The 22,965-nt window shown below is 37.3% G+C and overlaps 1 protein-coding gene across 1 annotated transcript in view; it reads right to left on the bottom strand.

The window, feature by feature from the left end:
• Nucleotides 1–22,965, bottom strand: part of LOC148956149 (uncharacterized) — an 84,194-nt gene that overhangs the window by 6,705 nt on the left and 54,524 nt on the right. Inside the window, exon 2 of the mRNA XM_089096109.1 lies at nucleotides 5,643–5,757. Coding sequence (XP_088952235.1) covers nucleotides 5,643–5,757 — 115 coding nt within the window. The remainder of the gene's footprint in view (nucleotides 1–5,642; nucleotides 5,758–22,965) is intronic.

Genomic DNA, 22,965 nt, shown 5'->3' with positions numbered 1-22,965 from the left:
CCAAGCAGCATGCACCGCGGCTCTCAAAGCTATTCCGGAGAATGCGTACCGTGACGCCTTCAATGCTTGGAAATCATGCTGGCAGCGCTGCATTGACGCAGAAGGAGCCTATTTTGAAAGTTTTTAAAGAATTGTAATGACTGGCTCAATATATGTTTTTAAATCGACTCAGTCCTATTACTTTCCGGACAAACCCTGCACTACTGAATTCAAAACGAAATCTGCAGATTTTTTTCGGTAAACTTCACATGGTTAATGGATTTTAAGAAGGATCTAGAGGGAACACTGGCGTTTTAGCAAGTTCGGAGTTATGTGCAGGCGTTGAAAACTGTAGCAAATAAGAAAGGATAAACTAAAAATGAGGAATCCAGAGATTTGTGTCACCGATCGATAAAACAGAGAGCTCTCACTTAGGACCTGCGTTAACACAGTGTTTTTTGTTGTTGTTATTTTTATTTTATTTTTTTTTGACAGAATACGCCTGCAGTTTGTTTTATTTACATTTATAATAAGGAAAACTTATAACAATAAAAAAACAAAACAAAAAAAACATTAAAATGTAGCATAAAGCATAAAATATACTTTTGAAAAAATAAAAAATAATACAAAAACGGGGGAAAACTTTTGATAGAAACAGTTGGCTATTGTTCCAGTATCAGCAGTATGGTTCGGATTTTTCAGTTTCATACCTCGAAATGGTTCTTCAATGGGAAAACAATAGCAAAGGAAAATAAAAGTTTAAAATATTAACAAAAACAAAATATATAAAATGTAAATAAAAAGAAAAGCGCAGAAAGTTTAGACTTAAACAAAACTTCTACAACAGGAATAAAAGGGATATTGAAGAAACATCTCTTTGTGGCAAAATTCCATTCACACTTGGAGTATTTGTTTTCAACGGGAAAACAAATTCCATACCAGAAATGGATACAAGGGGAACTTAGGCCTTGGAAACTTTGCGGCAAAATTCCGAAAGATTTGACAAAATTAAATATTGAAGTGGAAATTTGAAGAAGTCCTTCCCACATAAAAGAAACTGACATACCGGTACAGTGTACGATACAATCAAAATTTACCTCCATATTAAGAAAATTAAGCTGCTTTATAAGAAATTCTACCCATTTTATATTTGAATTTTTTTCCCTTCGTTTATATTTTAAATAAGATGTGGGAATAATGTTCGAAATTATTTTTCTTCATTTTTTTTCACTAAAATACCTTCATCAATACCAGTGAATTTAGTCAAAATAAAAAAAAACAACATACTAATCTTTAAGCGAAAACTAACAGTAAGTAGTCTAGTCGTTTAGTCAAAGGTTCGTGTAAAATTGGAAAAAAGTGTGAAAGTTGCTCTACAGGGGCAGTTTGATGTGCTTTTTTGAATAACACTGAGACACAAGTGATGTAACCACCTTAAGAGGGGGAAACAGGGGGTAAAATTCACCCAAAAGGGGGAAAAGCAAAAAAACATTCTTTTTCCCTGTATTAGCTTGATATTCCGTGTGTTTGCTTCAGAAATTGAAGCAAAGTAATGGAAAAGGTTCTTGGAGTGTCCCACTATCAAAGGGAGGGGTGGGGGGGATTGAAATCCACCTAACAGGGGGGAAACGGGAAATATTTGTTTTTACCTATTTCAAAAAGGTATTCGGTTTCTTTATTTAATCTTATATAGTCACTAATTTAATGCCATGGTGAAAGTGCTGAGGATGTCCTGGGAGGGGGGAAACAGAGTTAAATATTTCCCCCGGGGGAAATGCTAAAGAAGGGAAATTTCTGATCTGTTATCTCTAAGTTTGTTCTCGCCATTTTAGGGGGCATTCTCAAGATCGAGTGGTACAGTGTTATTTCCTAAATCCTGGATAGGGGAAAGATGGGAAACTGGGGGGGGGCAGGGGAAAATGCCAAACTGAGTTTCTTTTCAATTTTGGCTGCAGCGGTTATGATGACTCTACTGGGAGTAGGTGGCAAACACTGGACAAAGGAAACCGGGGATGACAGCTGTGACACGCGAAACTTGGCCTGCTCCCACCCCCTCCTCGTTTCCACTCCTTTAAGAGTCAAATGCACTACTATAACTTTCGTTTAAAGATATGATTTTAATCACTGAAAGAAGAGATAAAAAAAAGGTGAAAATAAGAAAAAAAAAAAGAAAAGTGGTACGCAGTTGGTGCCCTGGTTTAGCAGCCTATTCGTTGTTGGCGTCAGATCTGTAGCACACTCCATTACAGGCCCACAGATCAGTGCACGGTAGTGAAGTCTTCATGCACTTGCATGGTGGCTTGCAGGTTTTCTTCTAGCCACATTTGACCAGTTCTTTGCACGCCTTGGAAGCCTCGGGTAGCGTCGTCCAGACAGGATGCCACTCATCATTTACGAGCTTCCATCCAAATTCAGAGGAGGAAGGAGGATTCTGAACGGGGTGGGAGCAGTAGCAGTCGACGCAGACGACAAATCCAAGAATGCGTCAGTTGTATTAGGATAACTTCTCCAGATCTCAAAGGCTTTCTTCTTTCCAATGCCAGAAAAGGAAGATACTGTATCGCAGCCTGTAAACGCGTGGAAACCAGGCAAAGATTTTGACTTTTGGGGGCCAAGCGTATGATAAATTTCATGAGCTAAGATGATTCTGTGCTGCTGCTTCACACCAAATTTCACCCAGAGCTCAATAAGTGGGAGGTATGAGCAAGCGGCCACAGCTAGCACGAGCATATCTGTATCAACGGTTCCTATCATAACTTGTAGGTGACCAGACAGGTAACAGTGACAAACGTGGAGGATAATTCGCGTATCTGCCTCTTCATGATCGCAAGGGACCAAATAATCTTGAGCAGCTGACAACGAAGGCAAAACATCTGAATCCTTTGAGCTATAAACTTCTTTTACAAACAAATTCATGCTTGCCAAGCGGTCTGCTAACAGGAAGAACAGTTGCTATTTGTTTCCTTCGGTACGGAGGAAATCAGCCCAGTTTTGAGGGATGGGAGTCGATATTCTTAGGCTGACTTGCTGTCCAAAATCTCTCCCTTCTTTTTCTTCTTTCTTCGAGCTGCTTTTGATGTACCTTTCCCATATAACGACAATGCGACCGACCGTCTCTAGTTGGATATGAATATACGGTAGAAAAACTCTGTCCGAGTAATCTTTGAAAAATTTTCAGGAGCCGGGTGCAAGCATATAAACCAAAGCTGATCCATCGAATACTTTTCCACTAATTCGAGTAATAGTAGTTGGTATGTCCAGCAATTTTTCTAAACAATTTGTAAGGTAAGATTTTGCAGTTTTCCAAAGGGATCTGCTGTCAGACAGTGCAGGGGGAATGGACTGGTTCTCGTGATGGTTCGTCGATATTCTTAGGCTGACTCACTGTCCAAAATCTCTCCCTTCACTTTCTCCTTTCTTAAAGCTGCTTTTGATGTACCTGTCCCATATAACGTCGATCCGACGGACCGTCTCTAGTTGGATATGAATGTACGGTAGAAAAACTGTGTCCGAGTAATCTTTGAAAAATTTTCAGGAGCCAGGTGCAAGCATATGAACCAAGACTGATCCATCGAATACTTTTGCACTGATTCGAGTAATAGTAGTTGGTATGCCCAGCAATGCTTCTAAACAAGTTGTAAGGTAAGATTTTGCAGTTTTCCCAAGGGATCTGCTGTCGGACAGTGCAGGGGGAATGGGCTGGTTCTCGTGCTTAAAAAACTCGTTCATGTTGCCATCGCGAGACTGGCGGACAACGTACAATCTACCAAACAAAGAACAACTGTTTTTCAGACTAGAAATCTCTTTATTCACCTTTGACGGTTTCTTGGCTATCACACTTGTGAATAGTGGCAGGTTATTTTTCTTAATAGCATCTATGACTGGCGTGGAGCATTGTGTCAGTCGCACTTCGGTAAACTTTTTATATTGATCGAGTCCAGTTTTGTATGCTTTCTTGGCACTGTGTAGGCTACTATGTTACTGGGACTCACCGAAAACCTAGATGCCAAGCTTTGATGGATCACATCAGGTCCCGATGTTCAAAGTGCCGTTGAGGAGTATGAAGAGGGAGTTTTGAATTGAAGTTATCAGGTATTTTGCAATAGGTTGCATCAAGACGCTGGGTAATTGTAGACAGAGAAAAGCCAAGACAGATAGTCCAAGTAATTGAGAGGCAAATGTTTAAATGGCTGGGACCTTCATCGTTTCAAGGGTACGAAGGTCGTTTTCTGATTCAGCAAATGGAATGCCCCTTCCATCAATGAATTGATGGAAGTCCTGAACATGGCACATGAATCGTATCTGTAATTTTGGTGTGTCTTTATGATGCTTCAAGTTTTGTTCAGAAGAATGGTTTGTGAAACTTTCTTCATACTCCTCAACGGTACTTTGAAAATCGGGACCTGATGTGATCCATCAAAGCTTGGCATCTAGGTTTTCGGTGAGTCCAATCAAACCGGCTGTTCCTTTCATTTTCTCGTTGATCTGTTCATGCCCATGATCCATTGCCACGGAAGAAAAAAGTGTGTTTTGTCTTTCGAACTGTGTGATAACCTATGGGTACCTGAACTGCATTACAGTATTTCCTTAGCCCAAAAGGAGCCAGGTCAATAAGGCGTATTATCGACCTGAACTGGAGTAAGCAACGCTCGTTATCAGTAAAGAACCTAACTTACACAACTAGGATCGCCGTTAATATGGACTTTCAAATGTCAAAAGTACTAAGCACAAACTCTATGGAAGTATAATTTTTCAGCACAGATAGCGCCAAGCTTTTTCTTCAAGATGAGGTCAATGAGTCACAGAACCCCTATCCGAGTAAATTGATAAAATAACAATAAAGTCAATCTATACAGGGTAAAGACTTAGCTTTTCATCGTATAATCCGGTTCACATTTGTTTACGTACTAAACGATGAATCATCGCCGACTCAGTTTTTCGGTTCATCGACTCTTGCACCGAGGGCTACTGACTTCAGAAATATGGGTGAACGGAGAAACAGCAGTAATGTTTCTGGCATTGACAGTAATTCTTTTGGAATTTTTAAGGATACTGGAAATATTTTGTAAGGAAAAGATAAAAATCGAAGCCATTCGTGACCATTTTCGCCCCTTTGACCCCCCCCCCACCCGTAAGTTACTACGGCACTGCGGGAACTTTCCATTACTTTCTTCTTTTTTCCTATTCTAATATCCGAGAATAAAAACCGAATGTCGAGTTAAAAATTTCAAAATCAAGCATTTCTCATTTCCCCCTGCTGATTCAATTTCGCCCCCGCCCCCCCCAGGGTGTTGGAAAAATCCAAAGACTTTTTCTCTTCAGTTTATAATCTAATAACGAATATAATCACCAAATATTAAGCTGAAAAAGACAAAAAGATACTTTTTCGCATTTCCCCCTTTGGGTGAATTTTACCTAATGTTTTTCCCCCTTAGGATGGTCAGATCAATTGTGTTCCAGTCTCATTCGAAAGAACACATCAAACTGCATATGTGGACCAAGTTTTATACTTTTTTCCAAATTTGCACGAACAATCCTGTTTTACAGACTAAGTGACTAGAATAAAGTAGCGTGGTCCATCGACTCCGATTACCCAGAACAACTGTGAAAGTAGTCCATTTACAGCGTACATTTAACCAGAATTCTTTTGAAACCAGAATTACCTGTAAGTATCCTGCTCCACCGACACCAATTACATAGAACAATTGTGAAAGGAGTGCAGCTCCGAAAAAGTTCAGAATTGTGTTGCCTGTCACATCTTGACCATCAGAGAACAAACTGAAAAAGAAAACTATTTAAAACGGTTCTTTTATATTACTATTTCCTGCAAAAAATGATAAGATTATAAATACTTCTTAATATACACGCCTTGGTTCTGAAGCGAAAAATTAAATTTTTTAGACAAATTTTGTAAATTTTTAGACAAATTTTTAGACTGCTTGATTTTGTAATCCCTTAAAAACACATAGTTATTGGACTTCTCATCTATAATGAACTATCTAAAAATTTTGAGATAAGTTTTCTTAGGCTTGTTGCTTCGTATGGGTAAAATTAAACTTGATGAATCTTACATATCTGTTACATTTTTGGAACCTACATATTTGGAGCTTTCAACTATAATGAACAAAATGGCTATCTACAAACTTTGAGATAAGTTTTATTAGGCTTGTTACTTCGTATGGGTTAAATTAAACTTGATGAATCTTACATATCTGGAACATTTTTGGAACCTACATATTTGGAGCTTTCAACTATAATGAACAAAATGGCTATCTAAAAATTTTGAGATAAGTTTTATTAGGCTTGTTGCTTCGTATGGGTTAAATTAAACTTGATGAATCTTACATATCTGGAACATTTTTGGAACCTACATATTTGGAGCTTTCAACTATAATGAAGAAAATAGCTATCTAAATATTTATATCGGATGAATTTTGGGGAAAAGGGTGAGGAAGGGGGGGGGGGTATTAGCCTTCTAATTTTTTTGGTCACTTAAAATTGGGACTAGTACTTTTAATTTCCGGTCAAATGAGCCGTCTCCCAATCCATTAGGATCGTTGGTTCGATACGATCATTCCTGGGGGAAAAAAAGAAAAAACTAACAAACAAATAAACCCGTATCTTTCTTTAGCTAAATAAAACAACAAATTTCCCCATTTTTAAGGATGGGAGCTTGAAAACTCTACAATAGGGATGTCTGATACACTAAATCTGACGATACAATTTTCATTAAGGTTCCTTGACTTTTAGCTGGTGTTTCCCCCTATTTCAAGAATCAGGCAAGTTATTTTAAGCTTGTAGTTTTTGATGGGTAATATTAAGCTTAATGGATTTAACATATTAGGAACCAGTATAAAAAGCCTATTCTTTCGATATATCTATTCCTATCAAAATTCTGTTTTTTTTTAGCGTTGATCACTATTGGGCCAATTCACTCCTTACTTGAAGTTCGTTGCCAGGGATTGTTTGATATATTGTTACCAGAACTCGTTTTTTCTTACAATTTTTGATTACTATTAGCATTTGTTGCTCCTTCCCCACATTTCTTATCGCGAACTGTAAATATATAAAAAACAAATATAGAATGTAATATTTCCAATCAAACGTCGATAAAACTGCGATAAGTCCTTGGCAACACTTACCTCCCCCTATCGGGATGTTCCCTGACAGCCAACATGAATACCCTCTACCTATTTATATTTTTGTCTGCGAGCATATGAACATAATAGTCTTTTTGGCTACTTAAAAAGAGCACTAGCATTTTTCATCGGTAGTAAGCTTGTATGAGATTTGACGGGTGACTGCGTAATTTGTCTTATCTCTAGCATGTACATGAATACGCTACAGTTACACGTGCACATTGCAAAAAAGCGAGCAAATCTTTTATACCTATAAAGTGGTCAAACATGTTTTGAGAGTATAGTCGAGATTGTATAACACAACCAGACTGGATATTGCTATATATTTCAAACTTACATGGAATTACACAAGAATATGCACTACAGTTTCACGTGCACATTTTAAAAAGCTGGCAAACCTATAAAGTGGTCAAACATGTTTTGAGAGTATAATTGCGATTATATAACACAACCAGAGTGGTTTTTGAGGCAACATCCGTTTTTTAGGGCCAATCAGTGACAGCGGAGGTTGCTCCATATACGATAACTTGATTGGTGATTGGATACAAATAAAAAGGAGTGATTTTCATTCGTCCTTGACATTTTTTATATGATAGCCATGCATTACGATTAAATTTCCATAATGTTTTAACATACCAAGGATAATACATTAAATATTATTGACTTTGAAGCTATGGCTACTTCGATTTATAATGTGAGTACAGTTTAGTAAATTTTCTTAATTTATTTCCAAATAAAATCATTTTACCATTCCTCCAGTAAATTCACATTTTAGGGGGCATAGCCCTCCCTCCAAGACTACACACTCTACAATATGATGATCAAAGTCGCTAGAAAGCCTAAAATACGCTCTTTTTACCATTATGTAACTCACATCTCCCCCCACCCCTCTGTTTACAAGTTTAATTCATTAGAAATAATTCTTTTCGTTCAAAAAATTTCATTTTCCCCTTCATTTTTTAAAATGCGTTTTCTTTATCGGCTTAAATAGAACCATCTGTGTTTATAATCCATGTTACAAAAAGGGTCAGTTTTGGAACCAGACTTCACACGCTTCTCTTATCGCCATGGATTAATGCCACATGTGATTAAGGACACATTGAAAAAGAAATTCTTTTTTGATTAAATTAGACGCAATTAAATCTTTTGAAATGCAACGTACAAGTGATGTTCGAGCTATGTTGTAAATTGAAAATAGGGTATAACTTTATCGTATACTAAAAAGTGGATATTAAAATCGTTAAATAGAGAATACAATACTAAACTCAGAATTGATATACAACCAAATCGTATTCAAAGTATTTTCTTGGGAAGAAATTTAAGTTTTGTATTAATTTTGGATTTTAGCTCGTCTTTAACAAACTTAGTCATAGCTTGTTTAAACTGTGAAAAAAAAATAAATAGAGCGATACAAATATCAGAATCGACTCTAGAGGACAAATTATATTATGGGAAGATGTTTTTGAAATTCCCCTTCCCCCCAAACTCAAAATTTTCCAAAATTTTACTTTAAAAGCTTTTTTAAATATTTCTAAAGCACTAATTGATAGAGTGCTACAAATATCAGAATTGACTTCAGAGGATAATTTATATTATGGGAAGATGTTTTTGAAATCCCCCTTCCCCCCAAACTCAAAATTTTACTTTAGAAGCTTTTTTAAGTATTTCTAAAGCGCTAAGACATAGAGCGTTACAAACATCAGAATCAACGTTAGAGGGAAATTTATCTGTAAAAGAGGAGTCATTATTTCCATACTAAATTTTTCTTCTTTTTTAAGGAGGAGGATTCCTACAATTACTCTCCCCCTGAAAAGAGAGCAAGATGGAACGATGCCACATTGATGCAAGCTGCAAGGCCTTCCATCATAAGATATGCATGTTCCATTACACATGCTCTGGACCAGTCAATGACCACACAACTTTTAAATCCAGGAGCCTCTCACGCCAGTGTCAGCTCTGCGCAAACCTCTATGCAACCTGGCAGAAAATTGAAAAGAGAGTGGATGGTTTCTCATAATGCATCAGTCCCGTCTACTCAAGATCGTGAGGTCACCCCCTTCATGTTTTGCCAGGAGCTTCAGGCATACAAATGCAGTCTGAATTTGGAAATGTGAGTATTTTACCCCTACCTTCTATCTTATTACAGAAATATCTACCTATTTCCGTCTAACTTTATTTTTAGTCGTTTCTTTTCGCCATTTTTTTTCAATACACTAAGAGTGTGTCTCAGAGATATTAAAATATAAATCCCCCGCCCCAACCATTGTTTTAAATTTTTCTGCTCCCCTCAGAGATAGCTGAATACAATGTAATTTTTTTTATTGTGAAAGAAAGCACTCTTTTGCTTCTTTCTGAACTTTCTGGGGGCGGGGGGGGTGGAGACAAGTATTTACTTAAATAAGGCTAGGAGGGGGAAATTGAGTTTTGAGGATGGGGTGAAAAATGGCACTTATTTAATATCAGGCTAAACATCTGACTTGAAATGCTTCAGCATAAATAGGGGATTGCGTCTTTCTGAACTTTCTGGGGAGGGGTGGAGGCAAGTATTTAGTTTAGATAATGCTAGGAGGAATTAAGTGTTGTGGGTAGGGTGGAAAAGTGAAAATGGTTTTTTAACTTTATAAAATTGTTGTTATTTCACATAGAAAATAAACCTTTTTTTCTATAGATTAATGAATTAGCAGCGCCATCTTCGTCAGATCATGAAGCATCCACTTTTAGTGGACCTGAACCAATCCTCGCACCACCAATGGAGCTTAGAGATGAGCCTACATTAGTTCTAGAAAATATGGAGTGGCATAGGGGTTTTCTAAAAGATTGTTTTGGGGACATGGCCAGCCTTGACGATTTAACTTGTGACATTGACATGGTGGAGGACCCGGAATGGACAGATAGATTTATGCCAGAGCATTTAGGCGTTCTTAGTAGTAGTACTGCATCTGAACCAGGTCCTCATAAAGAAATTCCGTCACAGGACAATACAGGCTGGCGTGATCAGCTATCCCCAAACACCCTGGAATACATACTAACAGGCTTAGAGGATTTCATGCCACCTCCATCCTATGCAATTGAACAGACTGGGGGTGGTTCTATTGACAATTCTATGTCACCCCCCACCATTCTGGTTAATGATACAACTAGTAGTAGTAGTAATAACAATATAGCAACATCACCAGTATCCGCACTTCCAGATTTTTTTCTTTCCAACTCTGCCTTGCACCATACAAAGGTCTACAGTGCCAAATTCGGTGACCCCTTTAACTCTTTAGTGTCAGGGGATATAATAACAGATCCCCTGGCCATTACACATTTATATACTAATAAAATTCGAGCCATTCTTGAACAACAGATGGGGGTGTGGGCTGTGGGGGTCAGTTTAAAAGCATCAATAGCACTAAAAATATTTTTTTAATGAAAATGCGAGCGAGCTGTATTCGAAATACTTGCACACAGAGATGCTGGCAATTCGCCCGCATTTATCAAATTATGAGGAGGTTTTTCTAAATTGGGTTAAAAGCATTCAAACTAAGTGGGAAAATTATAACGAGGGGGGTAGTGGGTCGGTGGTTTTATTTATTGAAAGTTTAAACGTTAATATTTGCAGATTTAAAAGGAATTTTATTTTAAGAGGGGGAGCGGGGTATATTGAATTAAAATATCATTCAGATTTAGAGGGATGTCAGGGAATACAACGAATCTGTTTCGATACGAGGCTACAGTGTTTCAAGTATGCATTTTAATTGCTGCATACAGACCCCTGCGCGATAATGCATCTAAGAAAAAGTTGGATAAATTAGCATTTAATGGTAGGGAGGGTTTAAAGTTCCCCATAGATTTTAATTGTTTAAATGATCAATTTTCCGTGACACTCAAAGGAATAGATATTTTCAAGCGGGCTAATGCATATTTAAAGGTTGGTGTCCCAGTGTTACAGTATGAAACCGAATTTGAGGAGGACCACCGTTCCGATAAGAAGGGCGTATTATTTCCAGTTAGGGCTCCTTCAATTGAATCAGTGGAACATTGGGTGTGGCTTCTATACAAGCCACCCACAGAGCCTGATTCAATTGGACATTTTATTCCAATTACTGATATTAGTAGGGTTTTGGGGGAGGGTAAAAAGTGGGGTGGTGTGTGTTATTACTGTCCAACATGCCTCTCAAGATTTTGCTCTGATTTAAAGTTAAATCATCACATGAAACACTTTAAATGACAAGAACACCATCCCGTCGAAATGGTATGTAGAGATAGAGAGATATCACGTTTTGAGAATTTCTAAAAGAAGTATTCGCAGGGCAATAAGATTGCTTTAGCTTGCCAAATGAAACTGACAGACATGTACTATTCGTCAAATCCAAATCGTTTGAAAATAGATGAAGCCATAGGGGTCTCTTACGTTCCCACGCAGCGAGATTCCAATAATACCATGCAAGTGCTGGATGTAGTTGAGATGTTGGGTGACGGTGAAGACTGCATGAGCTCGGCATTGGTCAGTCTAATCAAAACAGTGAACAGTGCAAGTTCTTGCCTTCGTTACACAAACTATCCTATGCTCCTATCACCAGATGACAGATTGGCCATTAAAAATCGTAAAATATGTTGGGTTTGCAAGGGGGAATTTGATGATTGTGTTGGGACGGGAGGGAGGAGAAAAGTGATTGACCATGATCATTTATAGCAGGAAATTGCCCCGGATGGAGTAACTTTGGAGAAGTAGCACATTAGTCGTGCAATTTAAACGTGAGACAACAATATTTAGTTTCGGTTTTTATACACAATTCGAATTACGACCTAAAGCTTGTTCTACCGGTGTCGGCCCGTATTGTCAAGGGTGGAGTTGTAGATGACACATGGATAGATGGTTCTTTTTCATATAATATCATACCCAAATCATCAGAGAAGCTACTGCTGCTAGAATTCATGTGGAAAACAGTTGACAAGGGTAACACGTGCCTGAATAAAATCTGTTTCTTAGACTCATTCAGTTTCTTCCCCAAATCCTTCTGTCAATTGATTCAGGTACAGAAAAGTGACAATTTTGATAGCTTCCTCCTCCTCAAACAGCGCTTCCCCGATGATGAAATGTATGATATATTAACGTGTAAGGGTATATATCCATATGATTATTACAACTCTGGCTCGAGGCTAGATGAGGTGTCATTACCGCCCATTGAATCTTTTTACAATTCTCTTACTGAGAGTAAGTGCACCACTAGCGAGATACAAATTTGCTAAGAGGGTTTGGGCAAAAGGTGGATGTAAAAATGGGTGGGATTATTGTAAACTATACTTGGCCAGTGACGTACTCACTCTTCTGGACATTGTGTGCAAAAATACGGATAGCGTCCCCCTCCTCAAACAGCGCTTCCCCGATGATGAAATGTATGATTTATTAACGTGTAAGGGTATATATACATATGATTATTACAACTCTGGATCGAGGCTAGATGAGTTGTCATTACCGCCCATTAAAGCTTTTTACAATTCTCTCACTGAGAGTGAGTGCACAACTAGCGACTACGAATTTGCTAAGAGCGTTTGGGCAAAGGGCGGATGTAGAAATGGGTGGGATTATTGTAAACTATACTTGGCCAGTGACGTACTCACTCTTTTGGACATTGTGTGCAAGAATACGGATAAAATCTCTGGGGAATTTGGGTTGTATTTAGTTTATTATTTTTCCACTTCTCATCTGGTGATGGACTTGATACTTAAAATCAGCAAAGAGGAAATAGGTCTGATCACCGACGTAGATCAGCATCTGTTTGTAGAGAGATCAATGAGGTGTGGGTATGTTTTTCACGGGAACCGTATCATGAAAACTGATCTGACCGGACAGCCCACCGATGAAAAGTCGGACGCAGTTTTTTTGAATATGAAGTCTCTTTACCCATCGGCAATGTCTCACTACTGTTTGCCGTGTGGCAATTTTAAATGGCTTGGCAATCCGTGTGCTTCGAATTTCCCCGACATTGCTAGTGTTGAGGAGAATGGGGCACAGGGATGGTTTTTTGAAATTGACGGTGAAATATCCATGGAAATCCATGACTCGGTAAAAGACTTTGTTTTTCCGTACATAAATAGAATAGTGGGTAGGGACTCTCTGAGCCCCTACAATGTATCTTTAGTAGAGGATTGGAGTATACACTGGATACCTTCAAAACAAAAACTAATTGCTGACCACAACCCGAAACAGAATATCATTGATCATCACGTGCTATTGAAATAGATGGTGTCCAACGGTTTCAAGGTCACAAAGATTTAAAGAGCCCTCCAATTTGATCAAAAGCCTTACATGAAGACGTTTATTGACACCTTTGTCAGTAAGCGTTCACAAGCGAAAACGAAAGTTGAAAAAGAAGTCTATAAACTCATTTTGAACTCAGCTTTCGGTAAATTATGCGAGAGCATACGAAACAGAAGTCGATGTTACATTGTAACCAATCCCAAAGATTGTGCTCAAATCATTGCAGATCCAAACTTCACATCGTTCACAATCATAGACTCTGATATGGTGCTCCTACATCGCAAGAAAAGAAACATTGTTTTAAATAAAAATATTGCAGGCGGGAGTGCAATAACTGAAATATCTAAGAAGCTATGTTTTCATTTTATTATAATGTATGCAAGGTACAGTGGCCGATTGAGGGACAACTTCATGTGTACTACGGAGACACTGATTCACTCCTGTTAAAAGTCAAAACTGAAAATCTATAGAATGATTTGGAAAATAGCGAGTATATTAACTCACGAATAGACTACACTAATTGGGATGAATCCCGCTACCCAGAGCTAGTGAAACCCCAGGCCCCAAATCAATTGTTAATGCTAAAATCTGAAACGGGTAGCAATCTGATATCCAGTTGTGTGTTTCCTGGACCGAAGGTATACTGTGTGGAAACGCACAAAAAGGATATCAAACAAGTTTGAAAGGGGGTACCTACACAATTTGTAAAAAATAATTTCGACATGAGTGCGTATAGAAACTGTGTGGAACGTAGTTTAGTCCCGAGAGCGAAAGTCATGGCGATTCGTTCTTTACAATTTAAAAAATACACCGTTAGAGTTGAGAAAAGCGCCATTTCGGCTATATCGGACAAAGTATATGTACTTGAGGATGGTGTGAAGGTAATACCACACGGTCATTATTTAAATTCAGACCTAGTTGAATTTATAGAGTAAATAAAACAACTCGGTCTACAAAAATTAACTTAAATTCATAAAAAAAAGTACAAATTGGGTGGGAGGGTTTTTTTTGGGTAATGGGTATTTTTAAATTCTTTTTTTTCTTTATCACAAACAATTTTCAATGTTTGTTCAAGGAGATCAATTTCTTTTATTTAATGCCCCCCTCCGCTCCCCCCGGCCCGCCGTAGCGGGCCCCGCGTCCCGGCCAGCGGCGCTGCGCTTCCCGGCCCGCCACAGCGGCTGCCCCCCAGGGGGGGGGACCCCATTTCAAATTTAAAATGCTGTAAATAAAAGTGATATTATTATTTTAAGTGTGTGTGCATATTCTAATAAATGATGAATTTTTATAAATAAATAAAAAAAAAGTGTATTTATTAAAGTGCTTTTTTTTCTAGTGTTTATGTAAATGTTGTATTTTTTATTATAAATAAATTAAAAAAAAGAGTATTTTTTCATGTTTAATTTGCTTTTTTCATGTTCAATGTAGTATTTTTTAAGTGTTGTTACTTTTATGTGTATAATAAAAGAAAATATGATTCTTTATTCGTCTTCTTCTCATTATTCTTGAACGGAGTAGTAGTAATAGGGAAATTATTTAGTCATTAGACAGCCATAGTCTACAGTTAGTTGTCTAGGTGAACTGTTGAAGGGTTTTCAATTAAATTTATTAAAATTTAAAACAAAATTCAGATCGTTTCTGTGTGGACCGTCAATCTCAGGCAAAACAACACTCTCAACTAAAATCTGGCTGAATCTATTGAACAACGGTCCCAGGAAATGCTACAACTGTTCACTGTTTGCTCTCATCATGAACAAATTTCCGTTACTCTGGTTCTGCACAATCTCTATCATCAGAGCAAATGTATGCGAACACTTGCATTGCACTGTATCTACTATATCATCTACAGAGTTGCTCGTTATTCTAGCTCGCTAATAACTTTCAATAAACAAATATACCCCGGCGCCCCTAAATTTCTGCTCTCAGCATACAATCAGGCAACTAATAAACCCTACGGCTATATCCTATTGGTTCTTAATCAAAATACACCCGAGGATATGCGTGTAGATATTTTTGAAAATGAAATTACAGTATATCTCCCCGTGAACAGCAAAAAAGGCTATTAGTTGCTATCATGACACTGAAGAAACAACATGAAAATAGACATTTATTTTCAGTTCTAAGCAGTTCAAAACCCCCGCTTAGAAAAGCCAGACTCAAACATGTTATTGATAGTTATTTCATTGATATAATATCTGGACTTTGTTTAAATTTAATTGTGTTCAATGTTGAACTGAATGAAGTATCTGAGAAGAGGGAAAAGAAGCATTTTTTCATTGCACATAAAGTGTCCTGTTAAAAGAATGGAAATAATTTTAAAAGGAAACGTCTTCTTCAAGCGGGCAGTAGCTTTTTCACGCTTTTACTGACGATAATTGAAGGACTTGTAAACAGTTTTCTCTAGAGAATGGCGAAACCCTATAAATTGACTCCAATAGAACTCGCTTTCTCACCCGTGGAAAACTTTGAGGGCAATCTGAGTAAATTCCTTAACAACGAGAATATTGAGGATGATAAAAAACTGCTTTTACATCAAGATAAACTTCGCCGAGTGGACAAACAAAAGCCCTATCTTGCGAAGGCCAGTGGTATTCTGCTGGAGTGGTATTCTGCTGGTATTCTCCTCAGGATTCTGCTGGAACAAAATTAAAGACGGAATATTTGGATTCATTTGTGTCAAAAATTGGAAATCTAATGCCCCACTAATATCGTGAACAAAGTAAACGACTCCTAACTTATCTCATGGAAAGTGGTCAAGATCATATTCAAGTTGATGGCAATGGGAAAGGGATTATAATTCAGGGCAAGATCAATAATCTACTTGATTTTATCTATGATATGGTTACAAATCGTAAAGGACTATTATCATTTGACGCTCATCTATATAACTTTCTAAATACATTAAACTTCCCCAAAAGCCTTATTAGCAATAGACAAATTCAAAAAAAATTAAATGAACATGCACCATCATCATCAACAACACCATTAAAATATGAAGAGGAAGAAGAAGAAGAAGATTTTAAATCAATCTTGAAAATACTAGCACACCTAGTGGAAACTTGACAATGGTGGTGAGGAGCAGGAGCAAACCATTGATAGCTAGACAAAAGCGAAAACGTATCAAGTCACCATCAACCCCATCATCAACCATAACTAGTACACAAAAGGGTAGCGGACGTTACACTACGTGTTTACGTTCAAATTGTCTGAAGTTCTGAAAAGTGTCTATGGAAATATAGGTGAAGCGGGTAAATATTGGTGCAGCTCCCAAACTAATTTTTCCAAAGCCATTCGTGCTTACACAAATGCGTACATGGCTATCCAAAAAATGAATCCAGTTACAAGGTGCATAGAAATCATAGACTTCGTGCTAATAATTATCGAAAAACTAAAGCCTTCTTCCCATTGCATATAATGCAAGCAGATCTCCTAACTCTAAATGAGATTCAAAGACGTCACAATACACAGTACAAGTACATTCTACTTGCAATCAGTGTTTATAGTCGTTATGCATATGTAACTCCATTGCGGTCAAAGAGAGGCGTTGAAGTTGCTCAGGCCGTTGAAAGTATTCTCGAACAGGATTCGTATAAAAAAATTCAAACAGATCGCGGTAGGGAATTTGTTAATATCCATGTTGAAAAAATACTAGCGAAATATAATACACTGCTCTATGATAGTCATAGTCCTATAAAGGCTGCATTGGCCGAACGATTAAAAAGAACTATTCGACTTTTAATTTCAAGATATTGTACATTGAAAAATACACTTGTTTTTAGTCATGATTTAGATAAAATCATGTTGATTTATAATCAACGACCTATCGATCGTTATCGAAATCAACACGAACGGAAGTTTATAATTTTGATGCTGATACAATTGAAACTTCTCTTAAACTATATTGCAGTGAATCGATTGTCAAGAAGAAGAAAAAATTCAATGTTGGTGATACTGTTTGAATTAATAGAACAACTAATGTTTTTGAAAAGGGGAATTACTTATGGTCCACAGAACTTTTTAAAGTAGCAAAAATCCTAGACACTAAACCTATAACTTATCGTTTGCACGATACCAAAGATGAAGAGATTCTCGGTGGCTTTTATGACTATGAACTACAAAAAGTTAAAAATAATAGTGAAATATGTCAAATTGAAAAGATATTAAAGACTCTTACTCGCAGGGGAAAGAAACAGTTACTTATTCGTTGGCTAGGATACAACTCTGATTTTGATTCTTGGAACGGTGTTGAAGATATTGACAATGCCCAATGATTTTTATGTAACATTTATGTACAACGTCTCCGATCCTCTCTACAATGACTTGAATAAACAAATGATTTTTGGACAAAACTCTCCCCCGCCATCAAATTCGATGATGGTGTGTATGAAGTGGCTCTTGTTGACTGTATTCTCAAAAATACCTATGACATCCTGAGAAAGGATCGTGTGTATGATATAAAAGTTATACCATTCGATTGGTCACTCTTTGTCGAGTATGAATGGGTTGAAGCACTTAAATCTAGCGATATCCAAATGTCAAATTGAAATATATTGAATACGATAATATGACAGATTTGTGTCTTACAATCAATAGAAAAATCTCATATCGCAGGAATAGTACATTCCATTTTAATTATTCATTGGAACACGATAGGATTTACATTACCTCACCTGTTGACACTGAAATAATTATTCTCAATGATAATCTGAGAGACGTTCTTGGCTTTAAACAGAATATGATCAATGGGGAAAACGCTGGCACCGTTTACGGGATGGATCAAGTTATTTTTGCTGATTATCCACCTGGTTTTGCCTCGAAATCTTGCATATTTCTCTATGCATCCTTTGTGGAAACATCGAGAGTTGGTAATTCAAATGTCCCCCTCCTTCGTGTTCTTGAACGAAAAAAAACTCATGAACTTCTTCATCACTATAATATAAAGCATATTCAGTATGTTCCTGTAAACACTTCGTATTTGGAACTCTGACAGTTAATACTAAGAAGTGAATTAGGTGATCCTCAAGCAATAACAAAAGGTTAGCAGTGACTACATGTCATTTTCGACCCATTGTCGGCCACACCAGCACCTAAAATGAACAATAGAAGAATTCCATTTGTCTGTCCAGATATCGATTGCCATGTTGGTGCTCTGAGTCTACGTCAAATATGTAATGGATTGGACAACTACAAGGGGCGTACTTCAATGTCTGGCTATGGTCTTGGTAGCTGGCTTGCTAGGCTATTTCGTTCTGCACTACCCCTTGCCCGAAAATATCTTGTACCTGCTGCATCAAATTTCGCAGCCTCAACACTACAGGACTGGGGGTTGAGCAAGAATTTCAAGGAGAGTGTTAAGGAAAATATTAGATCTTCAGCAAGAGCCGTTGGTGAGGAATTAAAATCTCAGCAAAATGGAAAGTGCTTGAAAAGGATGCTTGCGCGCCATTCGCTCATCAGTCTCTATCCAACTAGGAAGTAAATAACAACACCAAGCACTTTAATAAAGAAAACAAGGAAGACAAATAAGCAGAAGAAGAAAAAGAAAAAGATTTTTCCACGCAAGGAAGGTTCTTTCCATTAATTTAATTTATCTCCCACCCAGGGAATCTAATCCGTTAGTTATTTCCTAATTGAATCTATTCAATGCTGAAAATATTGATGTCAGTGTCAAGTATGGCTACTATGAACAATTTCATCCCCAGCAACCCCTCTCGGAAAACATACATTTTCAAATATTTTCCAATGAAGACTATTTCATTGATTTGTCATCAACATTTATTGATTTAAATGTTGAGGTGAAAAAAAAGTCAGATAATACAGCTCCAACTGTCGCCGATGGTCTCTCCTACGAAAACTGTATTCTAGACAATCTGTTCAAACAAATTAATGTATTTATTAATGGTACATTGGTGAGCACTAGCAATAATTTATCCAACTATGCAAGCTACATAAAATTTATGATGATGACAGCAAAGGCATACAAGGAGTTGAGAGGACAATCATTGGGCTATGAATATCGATCAGGTGTTGATACTGACGGCGAGTTGACTACTGCAGTGAGCCAGGAGTATCATCTGGTTGGAAAATTAAATCATGAAATATTCAATATATCCCAATGGTTACCCCCCAATGTCAAAATTGACATAAAGTTACAACTGGCCCCATCGAATTTCATTTTGAGAAAAACACTTCCTGCAGCACACGATGCAAATGTTATTATCACATCGGCAATTCTCCACGTTCAAAAACAACAGGTTATGAGCTCTGTTGTTTGGCAGTGGAAAAGCTAAGAGCCAATGCCAACAACATTAAACTTCTTGTCCCCCATACAATCACCAATCAACGTCACATTGCCACCGGCTCTCGTAGCTGTTCATCGATTCATCATTTATCAATGCAGAAATCCCATCAAAATTGGATTTGGCCTTTTTGAAGAGTGGCAGTGCCGTTGGGTCCTGGACTGAATCCCCCCACGATTTTAATTTTTTTGGTCTATCTAGCCTTGCGTGCAAAGTGAATGGTATCCCACTATACACTCTATCATTTGACAAAAAATCCAATAGAACTCTGTACAAGTTGACCATGCAATCCCTAGATCTTGACTCTCAACTATTTGAAAATGGAATAACCGATTCAATGTTTTCAAAAAATCATGGGGTAAATGTTTTGGACTTGTCGGGGACTCAGGATATGAGCATAGTAAGAACAGGGAATGTACGTTTAGAGTGTACATTTGCCGATGCTTTGACTGAGAGTATCACGCTAATATAATTGAGTCAATTGGAAACCTATTGGGAAATCACACCCGACGGCAGTGTTCTACTAGACCTAGCACCATGAACACAAACCAAATAATCAACGTATTTAGTATGGATTCATACATGTCCCAGTACAAGTCCTATTGCATACCATCGGACTTCATTGAAAAAATTGCAAGTTTTACCAATACCCTAATCATTGTTAATAGCAGTCCATCAACTTTTAAGACAGGCCATTGGCTATGCATCTTTCAAACAGCGAAGAATATTGAATTTTTTGATCCTCTTGGCCTATCGTATAAATTCTACACTCCATACTGAATGACTTTCTAGTGTAAAATATACTTACAAGCGTGTTTAATTTTGATTTTAGTGCCCTACGAATAAAACTTTCTAAAAATGTATGTGAATTTGTTTATTAATAAATGAAAAAAATGTATACACATGATAAAAAACGACTTTTCTACCCTTTAGATTCCATCTTCGACTAGGTATAGGTATTTGTCGACAACAACTAATACAGGTAGATTTTCTTAATTCACAATATACTGATCCTGATGTGCTGCAATGTCAGGGTCACATTTTCTACAGTAGAGTGTAACTTCGCTCTTGTCATATCTCTTTGTATAGTCAATGTTACTATTCTCATTCATTCTATAGAATTCACATGTTTCAATTTGTTTATTTGAAGCAATGTCACAAACAGTGTCCTCAAGTGGCGAATCACATTCCTTCACAGCCAAATAAAAATCAGTGGGCTTATAATCGTAGTAGTCATTGTTTTCACAACGATGACGTAGAAACCATATTCTTTTGTTATTCCAACAGTTGAATCGCTGACCCGTATCCTCCTCTCAGAACAATCTAAAACCACGACGATACCAATCTCGTAGCAATGAACTAAAATCACGCTTAGGATTCTTTCCAATCATACCGGGATATGTATTCTCCCACTGATTACATTTATCATAATGGCAATTCGAGCATAGGTGACCTCTAGGATAAGAGTCACACACTTCTTCAAGACAGGAATTACAACCTTTAATTTGTATAGCATATCCTTTATGCGATTTACACAGGTTGCATAATCTACACTTTTCATCATTTTCATCAATCATTGTGCAATTCTCACATGATGACCAGCTGCCCAGTGTGTACATACATAGTGGACATGCATGGAACATTTTTTCATGTGTTGACACTCTCACTGCCACAATGAAACTGAGCTAGCAACAACAACAAATTGAGTGGGATAGAGAGAGAGAGAGAAAGAGGAGTAAATCATCCTTGAACACCATCTTTCTCATGAAAAAAAGTCCTAAATTTCTAAACTAGTGTTTAAAAGCATATCCACAATATCATTTTGCCGTGTCATGATTAATATATCAATAAATTTTGTAAATGCATTTGGACCACGACGTAGAAGCTTCATGCAGTAGTCTAATGATGGAGAATCAGCTCTCATTATATCGACAATTATTTCTTGAGAAAATATCTTCCTTTGAATAGATAATTCCATAAAATCATCATCTAGAATCAAACATTTTTCCATAGGCACTAGATTCCCCATGATTCACTCTTTATCAAATCTATCCATTTTTTTTAGTCCTAACACTCTCACAACCAACTTCAGACTAACCAGAATTTTTTTTTCTACTCTAAAAAATATACGCTAGTCTACTATAGAAAGAAAAATACCTTTGATTTAGAAACAATCGTATTGAGCATAATTACAACAATAATATTCACTGATGCATTTTGTTCTCATCAATATATTTCACTAGTGCATCTAATGCTGCCTGCAGTCTATTTATATGCACAATATTCAGTTTCGCAGCAAAACATAATTGCTCCTCCAGCTTAAATTTGCTTAATGATATCACGTATCTATCATACATATCGTCCCATTCAAGGCATAGTCTACAGCCTCCGGTTTTTCCACAGCCACATTTGGTACTTGTATATCTTTGCTGCTGCTGCCGGCTCCACCATCAATCTCCAATAGTGTAAATGCTCCACACATTTCCTCTACTAATATCCTCTCAAATAAACTATTCTCTCTGAATTCAATTCTCTTACTAATATGAATTGCAATGAAAATCAGTCCTTTTATTTGAATTCAATCACCAATCACAGTTATCGTAAATAGAGTAACCTCCGCTCTCCCTGATTGACCCTAAAAAATGGCTGTTGCCTCAAAAACCAGTCTGGTTGTGTTATACATCCATAAGCATAGTTTCAAAACGTGTTGGGTCACTTTATAGGTATAAAAGATTTGCTCGATTTTTTGCAATGTGCACGTGTAACTGTACCGTATATTCATGTACATGCTAGAGATAAGAAAAATTATGCAGGCACCCGTGAAATCTCATACAAGCTTACTACTTTCATCTCCGCTAGAATCAGCCCTCTCTCGATTTTCTACGACTTTTGGTTCGATAGTGTACCTCTGAAAAAACGACAACAAATAAACATACGGCCACAACTTTGTTTTTGAACTGCTTAGATTTTACAAGGATCTTTTACCGTCTTGGGTGTGTTTTCCCCCCCCCTTTTTTTTAGAAAATCAGGTGACTTTTATTCAGGCTTTTAGTTTTTGATGTGAAGTTTCAAACTTCATGAACCTTAATTATTTGGAATCACTATAAAAAAATCAATTCTTTTCATGCAAGTGTTCTTATCTCCCGATCCAATATTTTGTCTATCTATTAAATCTTTATCTTCAAAATTACAGCCCAGCCCCCCTCCCTTCCCTCCCCTCCAATGCCTCGAAGTAACCCTCTTCTACATATAAAATTTGCCGATTTTGTTCGTGCATTATTTTTTGTGCTTATGAATTGAT

The sequence above is a fragment of the Artemia sp. Qi Xiang Cuo genome, chromosome 1 (assembly GCF_049724085.1).
Source record: "Artemia sp. Qi Xiang Cuo chromosome 1, ASM4972408v1, whole genome shotgun sequence".
In the NCBI taxonomy this organism is placed as follows: domain Eukaryota; kingdom Metazoa; phylum Arthropoda; class Branchiopoda; order Anostraca; family Artemiidae; genus Artemia; species Artemia sp. Qi Xiang Cuo.
This window is presented reverse-complemented; position numbering and strand designations above follow the sequence as displayed.